The 15,211-nt window shown below is 37.5% G+C and overlaps 1 protein-coding gene across 1 annotated transcript; it reads left to right on the top strand.

Moving 5' to 3' along the window:
- Positions 1–5,139: 5,139 nt before the first annotated feature.
- Positions 5,140–6,084, top strand: LOC109679790 (olfactory receptor 5B12-like). Its single transcript, XM_020154865.1, has one exon. It carries the CDS (start codon positions 5,140–5,142, stop codon positions 6,082–6,084), a length of 945 nt encoding a protein of 314 aa, XP_020010454.1.
- Positions 6,085–15,211: the final 9,127 nt, after the last annotated feature.

The raw sequence follows: 15,211 nt of genomic DNA, 5'->3' as shown, positions 1-15,211 counted from the left end.
TCTAGAGGCTTTCTGCTTGTACCCTCCAGAGTGGCAGCCTGAACTGCACTTGCGCCCACCTGAACCACTGCAGAGGAAGAGTGCTCTGCTGGATTCAGGAAGCAGAGATCCAGAGTTGCACTGGGCTCCTCTCTTTCAACAGTTCTTCCCTTAGGATCCCAGTACATTGGGCCTCTAATGGGAGGAGCATCCTGAAGATCTCTGAAATGTCTTTGGGCTCATTCTCCCATTTTCTTGATGAATAGCACCGTCTGACGTCCTTCTGTCCATACTGATTTTACCAAAAGTTTTCTTGGCCATATTCTTGGTTTTCTGTTCTACATACTCTTTCTTGTTTTTTACATGGACAGATGGAATTTTCCAAAACTTTGCATTCTGCTATTATAAATTATGACTTTATATAATTTTCCTCTTTTCAAATTTTACCGTAAGATGTTAAAAGAAATCACACAGCACCCAGAATGTTTTGCTGCTTAACGATTTCTTCCATAAAGTATGCTAGCTCATCATTCTTAAGTTCTGTGTTTATAAAGAATTAGGACACAGACACAATTCAGCTAAATTCTTTGCCACTTAATAAGAATGGCCTTTTCTCTGGTTTTCATTACCTTGTTCCTGTTTCCATTAGAGACCTCACCAGAATAGTGTTTACTGCCCATATTACTACCAACATTCTAGTCATGACCACTGTAGTCATACCTGAGGAGACAGAGATTTTTCCAATAGATATTTTTCTTCTTCCAAACCTCATCAAAATTGCCTTTAATGATCCATCTATGTCAATAAGAGCTTTTTCCACCATTCACTTCAAAATGGTTCCACCTTTACCACTACCCAGATCAGAACTGCCTCTACATTTTTAGGTATTTGTTATAGCAACACCCCACTACTCTGGTTCCAATTTCTTTCATAGTATATTTATGCTACTACAACAGTATACTTAGACTGGATAATTTATAAAGAACAAAAATGTATTTCTCACAGTTCTGAAGGCTACAAGTTCATAGCACAGTCATTCAGTGTCTGATGATGTTCTTCTTGCTTCATCTTCATGTGGCAGAAGACAGAAACAAAAAGGGATGAACCCTGTGTACTCACATGGCAGAAAAAGCCGACCCAGTCCTGCAAATCTGTTTTATAGCAATATTATTATTTCTGAGGGCAGAGTTACCATCACCTTGACAGCTCCCATTAGGCCCCATTTCCCAGCACTCCAGCTTTTGTGTTTAAGTTTTCAACATGTGGATTTTAGAGGACACACTCAGACCATGGCATTTTGTGTATAACTCAACAATTCAATTCAGAAGTATGTACCCAACATAAATAAAAACATGCCCACACATGCATTAATCCACAAATGGTATAATGTAAAGTGGTCAAAAGTAGAAAAAACCCAAATGTTTTGCAACTGATGGATGGATAAATAGAATATGGTATAGTCTCATTATCCAATATTCTTCATCAATAAAAAGGATAAAGATCTGAAAGCATGGCTCAAGTGGTAGAGCACCCCCTCAGCAACTGTAAAGCCCTAAATTAAACCCCAATATCACCAAAACAAAAATGGAATAAAGTGCTGATACATGTTCTGAATGAATGGACTTTAAAAATGTTATTCAAACTGAACAAACCCAGTCACAAATTACCACATATTGCATAATTCTATTCATACAAGGTATCCAAACTAAGAATATATAGAGAAACAGAAGGCAAATGAATGCTCCTAGGGTTGAGGTGGGAGGAGAAGGAAATGGAAATCACTGGGTTTCTTTTTCTGGTGTGTTCTTAAGCTGTGTAATAGTTGCATAGCTCTGAATATATATACCTTAAGATGGTGAATTTTATGATCTAATTACATTACAATAAGAGTTTTATTTAAGAAAAGGAAGAAATGAATGATAAGAGGACCAATAATTTTTACCATGTTAAAAAGATACACAGACAACAAAACATACACAGTTTATAAGTAGGATACGTTAGGTCTCACTGCAAAAATTAATAAACACAAAAGCTCAATGGTTTAATGTATCAATGATTTATTTCTTATTTCTGTTACTATGTGTACATCAAAAGTTGCCTAGGAAAGTGGAAGTCCCTTTCCACATGTTCATTCAAATGAAGTGTTCAAGGAAGATTTCATCATCTGAGCTCCTCCCTCTGAAATGTGAATTTTCACCTACCCTTGCAGGAGGACAGACAAAAGATTTTTTGTGCACAACAACATACTTCAACTCTGAAATAACACATAATTCTTCTCCAGTTCATTTTGTAGAACTCCATACCTCTACTAATTTCAAGGTTTCAGAGAAATACAGTAACTAGGTGTGATATTTGAACACTACTAATATTGTCTACAGGCTGTATCAAATTTAGTTGATGAAAAAGTAGTAATACTTAAATTTATTTATCTTTTAGTATGTACTAAGTCATCTCACTTCATACTTATGATTCTTCTCTGAGAGACATACACTATGAATGTACTTTTCTTTACAAATAATGTACTGAAGTTTGGACAGACTAATTAGCAGCAAAGGTCACAGGTGATAGAAGTTGAAGGTAGTCACGTGACCATATGGCTCAAACTTAAAATAACTATACCTGACTTTATTGATAAAAGACAGAAAATTCATCCCTGGGGTTTAAAATCAGAGTGTAGTATGCAGAGGGGAAAAAAAGAAATGGATCTATTCCCTTAAATAAATAAAAAAGAATGAACTTATTCCTCCTACCTAACTGTAACATTATTGCACAGTCAGATGATTATAGCTAAAAAAAAACCATTGCATATTTTAAGTAATTAGAAGAGAGGATTTTGAATGTTATCACAACAAAAATGATAAATGTTTGAGAGGAGAAATATGTTAATTATCCAGATTTGCACAATGATCATTACACAACATAAGCATGTAGCAAAATATCACATCATACCCCATAAGTATGTATAATTATTATGTATTAAAAGATTTTTTTACAAAAATGAGAAAAATATCCCAAGACCAGCTCTATAGTGATAAGAAAAATGGGTATTTTCTCAAAAGAAATAGAAGGAAAACAAAACAAAAAAAAATACCAGGAAAAACCTCTAGACCTTTGAGACAAAACTACATTTGACAAAGCTCGTGCGAGGTCTGAAACACCTCAGACAGAGATTTAGGAGAGGATTGTCTTTTTGTCACCTTCCCTGGCTATGGCGCAGCTGATGGGATAACGGTAGATTCTTTCTCAAAGCTTCTACTCCCTCATGTCTTCTTTAGTACTCTGAGCCCAAACATAAACACTATCCTCTGTTCTTTCCCTGGAGGTCAAGCTGGAGGAGCCAATGTGGAATCAGGAGCCTCCAGAGACAGCTGATCACACGGCCCTGCTTCCCCAGGGACTTGTGTGCAAAGGCTGCTGTCTCTGCCTTGATATTTGAAAGAACACAGCCTGGATTCTGTTCCACAACCTACAGCTCCACCAGTTAGGGAGGAGATTCTCCAGCAAGATATTTTCCAGGATGTGGATTTTGAACCAATGGTCTGGACGGGAAGGTTTTCCATATACCCTCTTCGTACCCTCATTTGTCTGTTCCTAGAACAACAGTAAGTATTGCAAAAATGGGCAACCATAACCAGAATTATAAAGTGCAATAGTATGTGCAGTCATTTTTATTTTATAAATGAAAAATAAAGCCCAGCAAGGTTACCAGTCACATTACAGACACTCTGTTATTAGTCATCTCCTCACTCTTGGTCCACTGCTCTATCCACTCCACCATGCTGCTCTGTGGCATCTAGATATCCATGTTCTTTAGCATCAGATCCACTGCATAAATCACTGGAGTGGTGGTTAAGCTCAAAAGGGAAGGCACTCTCCTAATTTTGTGTATTTAGACTATACTAGAGGATTGGCAGTGCAAAGACAGCAGCTCCCTATTTGAATTTCAGAGCTTAAAGTACTTTCCACATTCACATGGCCATATCAAATGATGCACCATTTTTTTTAGAAACATGAAAATTTGGACACTGAATATTGTTAACTGAAATTTCCACAGTAGCCAAGAAGAAATAAGAAAGGCTATGGGTACTAATGGCTCTGATCGCTTGATTTTAAAATGTTATTATTTTAGTTTTCATAGAGCATTCACATTCATCACCACATAAGAGCAGGATACTTTGTGAAGAAGGTAGAAAATGATTTTCATCTTGGTTATCCTTAAAGATAACTCTAACCACAGCAGCACATTCAGCTGTCACCAAGCCACCACTGGAGGTAAGTCCAACCAGATGCACTATGAAATATGACTTCATTGAGGGCACAGAGTCGATAGGGGAGAACAAAAGTAAACCTTCTTCCCCTACTCTCCCTCCCCACAAGTAAAGTAAATACATGGGTCATGGAATACATCAGCCTATATGAAAGACTAAACGTGTAACATGAGGAGAAAGCAACTAAAGGTTTGCTTTAACATTTTGAACAACTGTTCCTTTAGTTTTTCAGGTACTAAAAGATATGATGATGTCATCAAGAATGTTCATAGATCATGCAGTTTTGTATAGGGTCCAGTGTTTAAAGGGAAGCATCCAATTAAGGACTATCACAAATTCAAGGGAAGAGCATAACTGTACCTATAGCAGGAACCCAAGTCATTTCATATCTTTGGCCATAAAAAAGGTAGCAAGGGTCCATCAAAGGTAGGAGATGCATGTGACAAGTTTTGTCATCATCATACACTAAAGCATGGCCACATGTTCCTGAACTATGTGTTCTGCTGATGGAGCTTTCTGTATATATTTTAGACAAGGGTGATTTTACAATACTGCAAGCTGTGCAAAAGAGTCCTATGTGGTTTAGTGTAATAAAGGATGTCATAAACCAGCCAAAGTGAATTGAGCCTCAGAGTCACAATATGCACATCTTACGGCAATGGTGGTCAGCAGAGAAGTTCCAGTGTCCATCTGTACCACTTACAGATGAATGACCTCACTCATCCCATGTCCCCCACCAGAATCCAGTCCAGCCTCTTTCACAAACTCCTGCACTGGACAGGAAGATGATATATGAGCAAAGGCGCTGGTTACACTTTGAATCTCATGGTGATGTTCAACTAGCATCAATATTTTTCTTCTTGTCATAGGTACCTGCCATGGTAATTCCCAAATGACTTTGATGGAGAATATTTCAGAGGTGACTGAATTTTTTCTTGTGGGGTTAACAGATGCCCTAGAGCTACAGGTCCCTTTATTTATAATCTTCACTGTCATTTACTTCATCACTCTTGTTGGGAACCTTGGGATAATTGTGTTGATTCTGTTGGACTCCCATCTCCACACTCCCATGTACTTTTTCCTCAGTAACCTCTCCCTGGTGGACTGTGTTTATGCCTCGGCTGTCACTCCTAATGTAATGGTGGGGTTTCTCATGGGAGATAAGACCATATCTTACAATGCATGTGCCACCCAGATGTTCTTCTTTGCAGCCTTTGCCACTATTGAAGGTTTCCTCCTGGCCTCAATGGCCTTTGACCGCCATGCAGCTGTGTGCAAGCCCCTGCATTACACCACCACCATGACAAGTACTGTGTGTGTCCTACTAGGTGCAGGTTCCTACGTCACTGGACTTGTGCAATCTTCCATCCATGTTGCCTTAACTTTCCAACTCTCTTTCTGTCATTCCAATGTGATTAATCACTTTTTCTGTGACATTCCCCCACTGCTAGCTATTTCTTGCTCTGATATCTACACTAATGAGATTGCGCTCTTCCTGTTGGCAGCATTCAATGTTTTTTCCACACTGTTAGTTATCTTGAACTCTTATGTGTTTATTTTTGTTGCTATCCTGAGGATGCGTTCAGCTGAAGGACAGAAGAAGGCCTTCTCCACCTGCACATCCCACCTCACCACTGTTTCCATATTCTATGGAGCAATCATTTTCATGTATTTACAGCCAGGTTCTAGTCATTCCATGGACACAGACAAAATGGCATCTGTGTTTTATAGTATGATCATCCCCATGCTAAATCCCCTGGTCTACAGCTTGAGGAATAAAGAGGTCAAGAGTTCATTCAAGAAGGTCATTGGAAAAATGAATTCTTCATTGCCTTGAACTTGTGATACTCCTACTTTAGCCTCCCTGGTGTTGGAATTATATTCATGCACGTCCATGACTTTTAATAAAAATGACAATGAATTTATAAATTTGTCCATGAATTACAAATTGCTGGCAAACCATGTGAAATTTTCATTGTAGCTTTAATGTCTAGGAATATTTAAAATTAAAATTATTCCTTGTCTTCAGTTTCTGTAAGCAGTTCCATCATACATGAGACCTCTTCTAGTTATACTTTGGGAATATGACAAGTAATAGGAAATTTTGACTGTTTTATCAGAAATAAGATGCCCTGCCACTTTAAGATCATGATTAGAATCCTAGATATCATAGGACCTCACATTACACAGCAATATTGGTGTAAAGTACATCTAAGGTAAACCTCATGTGTATAATGATGCCAGAGTTAAATTTTCAACTCTTAAAATTCAATATGATGCAATGATTCTTGTATACAGTGTACAGCTATAATCATCAAACATTAGTGCTCCTAGGAATCACCTTGAGAGATTAACAAAATGCAAAATCTCAGCATGACATTGAAGATAATCTTCTTTCATATATTTGTGGTGAAACATAGAAATCTATTGTATGATTCCTCATTATTCACAGCTTTCTCAGATCTTAAGCTTAAAAAGTTCCTGTGACAAGTTTGAGTAATGAGGGAGAGAATATAATTAAAACCAATTTAGTCCCTGAATTTCAGAGGCTAAAGACAGATTCACTAGCCAGGTGAATCCCAGCACTTAGGACGCAAAGGAAGAAGGATCAAGGATCCAAGGCCACCCTTGACTACATTGTTAGAACTTCTCTTAAAAAAAAAACAGTTCAGAGAATAAGAACTCATACAAATATATATATTTTTTCATACTTTACTTAAGCTCTAGATAGCAGTTTGGCCAAGTCTAACATGACTGTTGGATAGCAGCATCTCATGATAAATATGCTTCTACAGTGTTTTTGTTTGTTTATTTGTTTCTTTGTTTCTTTGTTTTTCTGAGTCAGTTCTAGCCCAACCTTGCCTTGAACTTGTGATACTCCTACTTTAGCCTCCCTGGTGTTGGAATTATATTTGTGCACTTCCATGACTTTTAATAAAAATGATAATGAATTTATAAAACTGTAAATTTTCATCTGGATTATTTCTGGAAGCTCTAAGGGGAGTAAAATAAGCTCAATCTCTTCCAAACTACTAACTGTAGCTGACTTCTAACTAGACACTGAACTCAAGATCAACAGTGAGGGGAAATCCTTTCAGGTGGACTTCAGAGGAATGAACTAATACTGTTGGTCACTGAGATGGGTTCATTCAAGCACAATCAAAACCCTAGCTAATATGGAGTTTTCTAAAAGTTAAAAAAATGATATCTGGAACTGGCATCTAATGGGAATTGTACACTTGTGAGGGTGAGCATCAACTTAGATATCAGCCCTCTCTTCCTCTACCAGGACTGGACTTTTAGAGGAATCATTAAATGGTTATTCAATTAAATAAATTTAAATTATTAAATAATTAAATGTATTAGCAAGAAAGTGTGTGGCCAGATAATTTAATGAACGAGTGATTTGAGTGAGACAAAGCAGAACTGACATCAAACAATGAATCAGCACCAAACCAGATCCCTAAAGGCTGATCACAGGATTCAAGAGCTATTTTTTCTAAGTCTGTAGAGTTAGGACATCTCTTGGGTCACCCCACAATAATCATTCTTTCCTTATCCCATTGAAGTACAAACCATGTACCTTTTCAATAACTAAGCCCAAAACATGTGTCTCGGGTCATAGTCCTCCAGAATCCTGCAGGTTTCTGGACCATGATGGAACTCAGAAAATGAAAACTAATCAGTTTGAATCAAAACAATCATGATAATAAAGATCAGGATGCCCAATCCTTGCAGGAAAACTTCTGCTGGTGAAAATGGAGTAGAATTAAATGGCCACACTCTTCTATCTGTATTAGCTTGATAGCCAGAAAGGTAAGTTGAAGGATGGAACATGGCATGCATGTAAGGCACTTGCTGTGAGCCAGATGTGCCCGATGCTGGCAATGGAAGCTGTTATTCTTCAGAGAGACCTCACAAATGGGTTATCGCTCCTTTCAAAGCCAGATCACAGAACAAGGTACTATGCACTGAGGAAATTTCCCTAGACAAATATTTAGAAAAGATATATCTAGCTGCCATAAGAAAATTGTTTCATCCCCTGTACAACTAATATATGGTAATAAAAAGATACGAAAAAAGAAAATTATTTCATTTTCCACTCTAAGAACATCACTTTTAATTGTACTAACACAATAATTAGGCCTAGAAGTTCCCAATATGAGACAATCCAGGTTAAACTTATTCGAGTTCCACTGTGCCTCAGGTACCCTGTTTCCACAATGTGCACGTTATTGTTAGTGTGGCCCCAATGTGATAGCACATTTTAAGTATTTTATCCCCTGCACTGAAGTAAGTGTAAAGTATGTTTATAACACCTTCAACAAAAGTAATAGAAAATAGGTCTGCCCTTCTCTTACTGCAGACCTGCCACACCTTTTTTTCTCCATTTCTTCATGTTATTGAATTTTTCAAGATGGGCCCCAGACAGGTCCACACCTATTCAGTTATGGACACCTTTCTGGAGGTCAAGGACTTTATGAAGAAAATTGAGTAAGGACATATTTCCATGTCTGACTTCATTACACTAATCAGTTGAGTTCTGTTTAACATTGTGAGCTCAGCCACAAAATTATCTTGCTCTTCCTTACTTGGAATATCCAGGAAGACTGTCATTATCTTCTCATCAACAGTGCTAAAGTACAAATAAAAAATGAACTTCAGGAGATTCCAAAATGGTGACTAAAGGGAGGAAGCAGAAAGTGTGCTTCCCAAAGTAAAATCTTGGAGAGATGCTGGAGATACACCTTGCAGGAAAACCACCAAGAAGAGGCAAAACTCCAACACCTCCACACCCCCAGCCCACTCATAGCTTCCCCACTCCATGTTAAATGCAGAAACCAAGAGGGCTCCTGCACCACCAGACACCAGCTCCTACCCTGCCTGGGAGACCACCAGGTGAGCAAATAAGTGGCACAAGGTACTCCCTGGGACAAATCAGCATAGCCCCCTGGACAGACTGACCCCTGCCCAGGGGAAAAAAAAAACAAATAATAAAAACCGAATAATAAACAAGCAGCTGAAAAAAAAGACACATAACAAAGAGGGCGGGGAACCCAGAGTTCTGGAGAGTGGGGTAGGGGTTCTCCCTCATTGAACTGTAAATAAACAAGCTGGCCAGAGAAAGCAGGAGTGGTGGCAACTACCCAGAAACCTTGCAGTGGGAAAGCTTCTAACAGTGGCTGTGTGAGGAAAGCTCCACCAGAGAGCAGGGAAGGGGCTCTTCTCCATGTGAACTGTAAATAAACAAGCAGGCCAGAGAAGGTGGGTGTGGCACCACCTCCCCCCCCGTGTGCTTGGAGAGGAGAAAGCTGTAACAGCGGCTAAAGTCTGGCACCCTCCACTGGAGAGTGGAGGAGGGGCACATCCCCACGCGAACTCTAAATGAAAAGGACGGCAATTGCAACAGGTTGGGACGGCTGTATACTGAACTCGCCTGTGGGGCTAGGTGAGTGTAAAGTTCATTCCTGACATTTGCAATAAATAAACCCTGCAGCAGCAGCTGGCTGAGAGTAGGTGGCAGGTGAGCAGCAGCCTCACATGGACATTCACAAAGCTGTGTTCAGACTTCATTTTTCTCCCTTTGATGAGACTGAAACTGTATTGCATTTGAACTTGAGATTTTTTTTCTGTTTCCCCTTTGATGAGACAACAACAGAACTACTACTCAGACACCAAAACCAAAACTGGATACTGAAGTACAAGCATCAAACTATTAAGACTGAAACTTTATTGATTCAAACTTGGGAAACTATTTATTTATTTATTCTTTCGTTTTTCCTTTCATTTTTATTATTATTACTATTTTTTAATCCTGTTTCTGTGTTTCTAAGGCCTGTTTAGCTCACTGTTGATCAGTACACTATCTCTCCCTGTTTATTTCTTCAGCTCTGTTTTTTGTTTTGGTTTTTCCCTTTTTCTTTACCTTCTTTGCTTTCCCTCTCCTCTCATCCTTCCAATCTAGATATCACCATTGTTACTATTATAAGCTAGACAACACAGAATTACACACAGTACAGGGACAGTAACAATAGCAAGAACAATGATGGGAAGACAGAAAAAAGAGGGAAACCAATTTCCCCCTAACAATAAATTAGTACAGGAGCCAGAGGGAAATGAAGAAAACAGATGCCCAGATCCAGACTCCAACAAAATGAAGATAAATTATGCCAAAGAACCCAATGAAGACACAAGAACACTCTGAAAGAAGAAATCCTGCAAGTAATCAATAAGAATTTTATAGAGATGATACTGGATATGGTTAAACAAATTGTACAGGAGACACTCAAGAAATTCCAAGACAATAAAAATAGAGAATTTAAGAAAGCACAAGAACAAATAAAAGAAACTATAGAAGCAGTGTATAAACACCAAAGTGAAACAAAGAACAAGATAAATCAACTCAGGATGAAAATAGACAATACTAAAGATGAAGTGACTCAGGATATGGAAAACCTCAGAAAACAGAAATGCAAAACAAAATGGAAGGCCAATCCAGCAGAACAGAACAAGCAGAAGACAGAATCTCAGAACTCGAAGATGAAATGGTAATTAAAGGAAAAACTGAAGAACTATCAGTTAAACAACACAAGACCAGTGAAAAGAAAATGCAAGAATTTACTGACTCCATCAAAAGACCAAACCTGAGAATCATGGGCACTGAAGAAGGAGAAGAGGTGCAAGCAAAAGGAATGTGTAATATATTCAACAAAATAATAACAGAAAATTTCCCAATCTAAAGAAAACCATGCCAATACAGGTACAGGATGCCTCCAGAACACCAAACAGACCTGACCAAAATAGAACTACCCCATGACATATTATCATAAAAACAACAAGTACAGAGAATAGAGAAAGAATATTGATGGCTGTAAGAGAGAAAAAACGAATAACATACAAAGTTAAACCCATCAAAATCACAGCAGACTTCTCAACAGAAACATTAAAAGCAAGAGCTTGGGCTGAGGTCTTCTGGGCACTGAATGAAAATAACTTCAACTCTAGGATACTCTACCCAGCAAAACTACCATTCAAAATAGATGGAGCCATAAAAGTCTTCCATGATAAGCAGAAACTAAAACAATATGTGATCACAAAGCCACCACTGCAAAAATTTTCAAGGGATTCTGCACACAGAAAGTGAAACCCAACATAACCATGAAAAGGCAGGGACTACCAAACTTCAGGAAAAGAAAAAGCAAGAAAGTAGAAAGTAACATTGATTTAGCTACACACAATCAAACCCTCAAACAACTAAGACAACTAAATGACAGGAATCACCACATACCTATCGTACTAACACTTAACGGACTTAACTCCCTCATCAAAAGGCACTGCTTGACAAACTGGATTAAAAAGATTAAAAAAGATCCAACAATTTGTTGATTACAGGAGACCAAATTCATCGATAGAAATAAGCATAGGCTTAGGATGAAAGGCTGGAAAAAAATTTACCAAGCCAATGACACCCAAAAACAGGCAGGAGTAGCAATACTTATCTCTGACAAAGTAGACTTCAAACCTACATTGATCAAATGAGATAAAGGAGGACATTACATACTAATAAAAGGGGAAATAGACCAAAAGGAAATAACAATTATCAACTATATGCACCCAATGTCAATGCATCCAATTTCATCAAACATACCCTGAAGGACCTAAAAGCATATATTAACTCCAACACAGTGGTCGTGGGAGACTTTAACACCCTATTATCATCAATAGATAGGTCATCCAAATAAAAAATCAATAAAGAAATCCTAGATCTAATGGACCTACTTGATGTCTACAGAACATTTCATCCAACTTCTACACAATATACATTCTTCTCAGCAGCCCATGGAACCATCTCCAAAAAGATCATATTAGGGCACAAAGCAAGCCTCAGCAAATATAAGAAAGTAGAAATTATACCATGCATTCTATCTGATCACAATGCAATAAAACTAGAACTCAACAACAAAAGTAAAGACAAAAAACATTCAAAAACCTGGAAACTGAATAACTCATTGCTTAATGAACAATGGGTCATTGATGAAATAAAAGAGGAAATTTAAAAGTTCCTGGAAGTCAATGACAATGAAAACACAACCTACTGGAACCTATGGGACACAGCAAAGGCAGTCCTGAGAGGAAAGTTTATAGCCATGAGTGCATATATTAAAAGGAAAGAAAGATCTCAAATCAATGACTTAATGATACATTTCAAACACCTAGAAAAACAAGAACAAGCAAATCCCAAAAACAAATAGCAGAGAAATGATAAAAGTAAGAGCTGAAATCAATGAAATAGAAACCAAAAAAAATCAAAAAGAATTAATGGTCTATACCTTAAAGACCCAAAAAACTCTACTGAAAACTTCTAGACATCATCAACAGCTATAGCAAGGTAGCAGAATATAAAATCAACATAGAAAAATCATTATCACTTATATACACTAAACTAAGAAAGAATATATGAAAGCAATTCCATTTACAATAGCCTCAAAAAAATCAAATACCTAGGAATAAACTTAACAAAGGATGTGAATGACCTCTACAAGGAAAACTATAAACTCCTGAAGAAAGAGATTGAGGAAGACTATAGAAAGTAGAGAGGTCTCCCATGGTCATGAATTGGTATAACAACATAGTAAAAATGGCTATACTCCCAAAAGCAATCTACATGTTTAATGCAATTCCCATAAAAATGACATTCATCAAAGACATTGAAAAATCTACCATTAAATTTATTTGTAAACACAAGAGACTGCAAATAGCCAAAGCAATACTCAGTCAAAAGAACAACGCTGGAGGTATCACAATACCTGACTTCAAACTATATTGCAAAACAATAGCAATAAAAACAGCATGGTACTTGCACAAAAACAGACATGAAGACCAGTAGAACAGAATAGAGGACCCAGATATGAAGCCACACAACTATAACCAACTTGTCTTTGACAAAGGCACTAAAAATATACAATGGAGAAAAGACAGCCTCTTCAACAAAAACTGCTGGGAAAACTGGTTAGCAGTCTGCAGAAAACTGAAACTAGATCCATGTTTATCACCCTATACCATTATTATCTCAAAATGGACCAGACCCCAAACTCTAAAGTCGGTACAGGAAAGAGTAGGAAATACTTTGGAACTAATAGGTATAGGCAAGGACTTTCTCAGTGGAACCCCAGCAGCTCAGAAACTAAGAGATAGCATAGATAAATGGGACTTCATAAAACTAAAGAGCTTCTGCTCAACAAAAGAAATGGTCTCTAAACTGAAGAGACCACCCACAGAGTGGGAGAAAATATTTGCCAGCTACACATCAGACAAAGGACTAATAACCAGAATATATAGGGAACTTAAAAAACTAAACTCTCCCAAAATTAATGAACCAATAAAGAAATGGGCAAGTGAACTAAACAGAACTTTCTCAAAGAAGAAATTCAAGTGGTCAAAAAACACATGAAAAAATGCTCACCATCTCTAGCAATAAAGGAAATGCAAATTAAAACCACACTAAGATTCCACCTCACCCCTGTTAAAATAGCCATCATTACAAACATCAAACAACAGGTGTTGGTGAGGATGTGGGGGAAAAGGAACCCTTATACACTGCTGGTGGGAATGCAAGCTAGTGCAACTACTCTGGAAAAAAAATTTGGAGACTTCTTAAAAATCTAAACATAGACCTGCCATATGATCCAGCAATACCATTCTTGGGGATATACCCAAAGAATGCGACACAGGTTACTCCAGAGGCATCTGCACACCCATGTTTATTGCAGCACTATTCACAATAGCCAAGTTATGGAAACAGCCAAGATGCCCCACTATTGATGAATAAAGAAAATGTGGTATTTATGCACATTGGAATACTACTCAGCCGTGAAGAAGAATGAAATCTTATCACTTGCAGGTAAATGAATGGAACTGGAGAACATAACCCTGAGGGAATTTAGCCAGGTCCAGAAGACCAAAAATCATATGTTCTCCTTCATATGCGACCTTTGATCCAGAGCAAACACAACAAGGGGATTGGTCTTTTATCACATGATGAGGTGAGAGCACACAAGGGAGGTATGAGGATAGGCAAGAAACCCAAAAAAAAAAAAAGATAGCCTTTGATGTCCTCAATGCAAAGGAACTAATACAGAAATTTTAAAGCAACAGAAGCCAATAGGAGAAGGGGACCAGGAACTAGAGTAAAGGTTAGTTCGAGAAGAATTAATTTATGTACAGGAAAGCAATGCAAGTAAACTCCCTATACAGCTATCCTTATCTTAACTAGCAAAAACCCTTGGTCTTTCCTATTATTGCATATACTCTCTCTTCAACAAAATTAGAGATAAGGGCAAAATAGTTTCTGCCTGGTAATGACAGGGTGGGGGAGAGAGGGATTTTAAAAAAGAAAGTTCGTAAAACTTCAGGGCAAATAATTTTAAAATAAGGTACACAAAAATTTATGCCATGCAGTAATCTCTTCATTGTCTGTGATACTTGATGATTGCAATATTATCTTTTTAGGTGCCTACTTGCCATATGTATGTAAAAAATAATGCATACATGACAGAAGTACAACAGAATCATCCATACACTTAACTTCTCCTAAATGTATTACTTTATCAACAGGTCTATGACAGTTCTGTAAGTACTGACATGTACAATCAGTGTTAAAAGTATTGAGAGACATTAAGACAAAAATAACCATTGTTAAAAATAAATAATATGCAATAGTTCTTCCTAACTACAAAATAAGGCAGGTTGATGATCCTAACAAAAATTTTAAATTAACAATCTAGTTGGCTGTTAGTCACACAGTTTACAGATAGAATAAATAAACCTGGTTTTTAGTGGCAAAAAAAAACCCAACTTCAAATAATAATGAGATTGGTGATGTTCTCTGATATCATCATTCTGTTGAATATTTAGAACTGATCCAAGGCAATCTTCTGTTTGGTATTTCAGTCTTTTCCATAAGG

The sequence above is a fragment of the Castor canadensis genome, chromosome 1, assembly GCF_047511655.1.
Source record: "Castor canadensis chromosome 1, mCasCan1.hap1v2, whole genome shotgun sequence".
NCBI lineage: Eukaryota > Metazoa > Chordata > Mammalia > Rodentia > Castoridae > Castor > Castor canadensis.
Note: the sequence above shows the minus strand (reverse complement) of the source record. Positions and strands in the feature narration are given on the sequence as shown.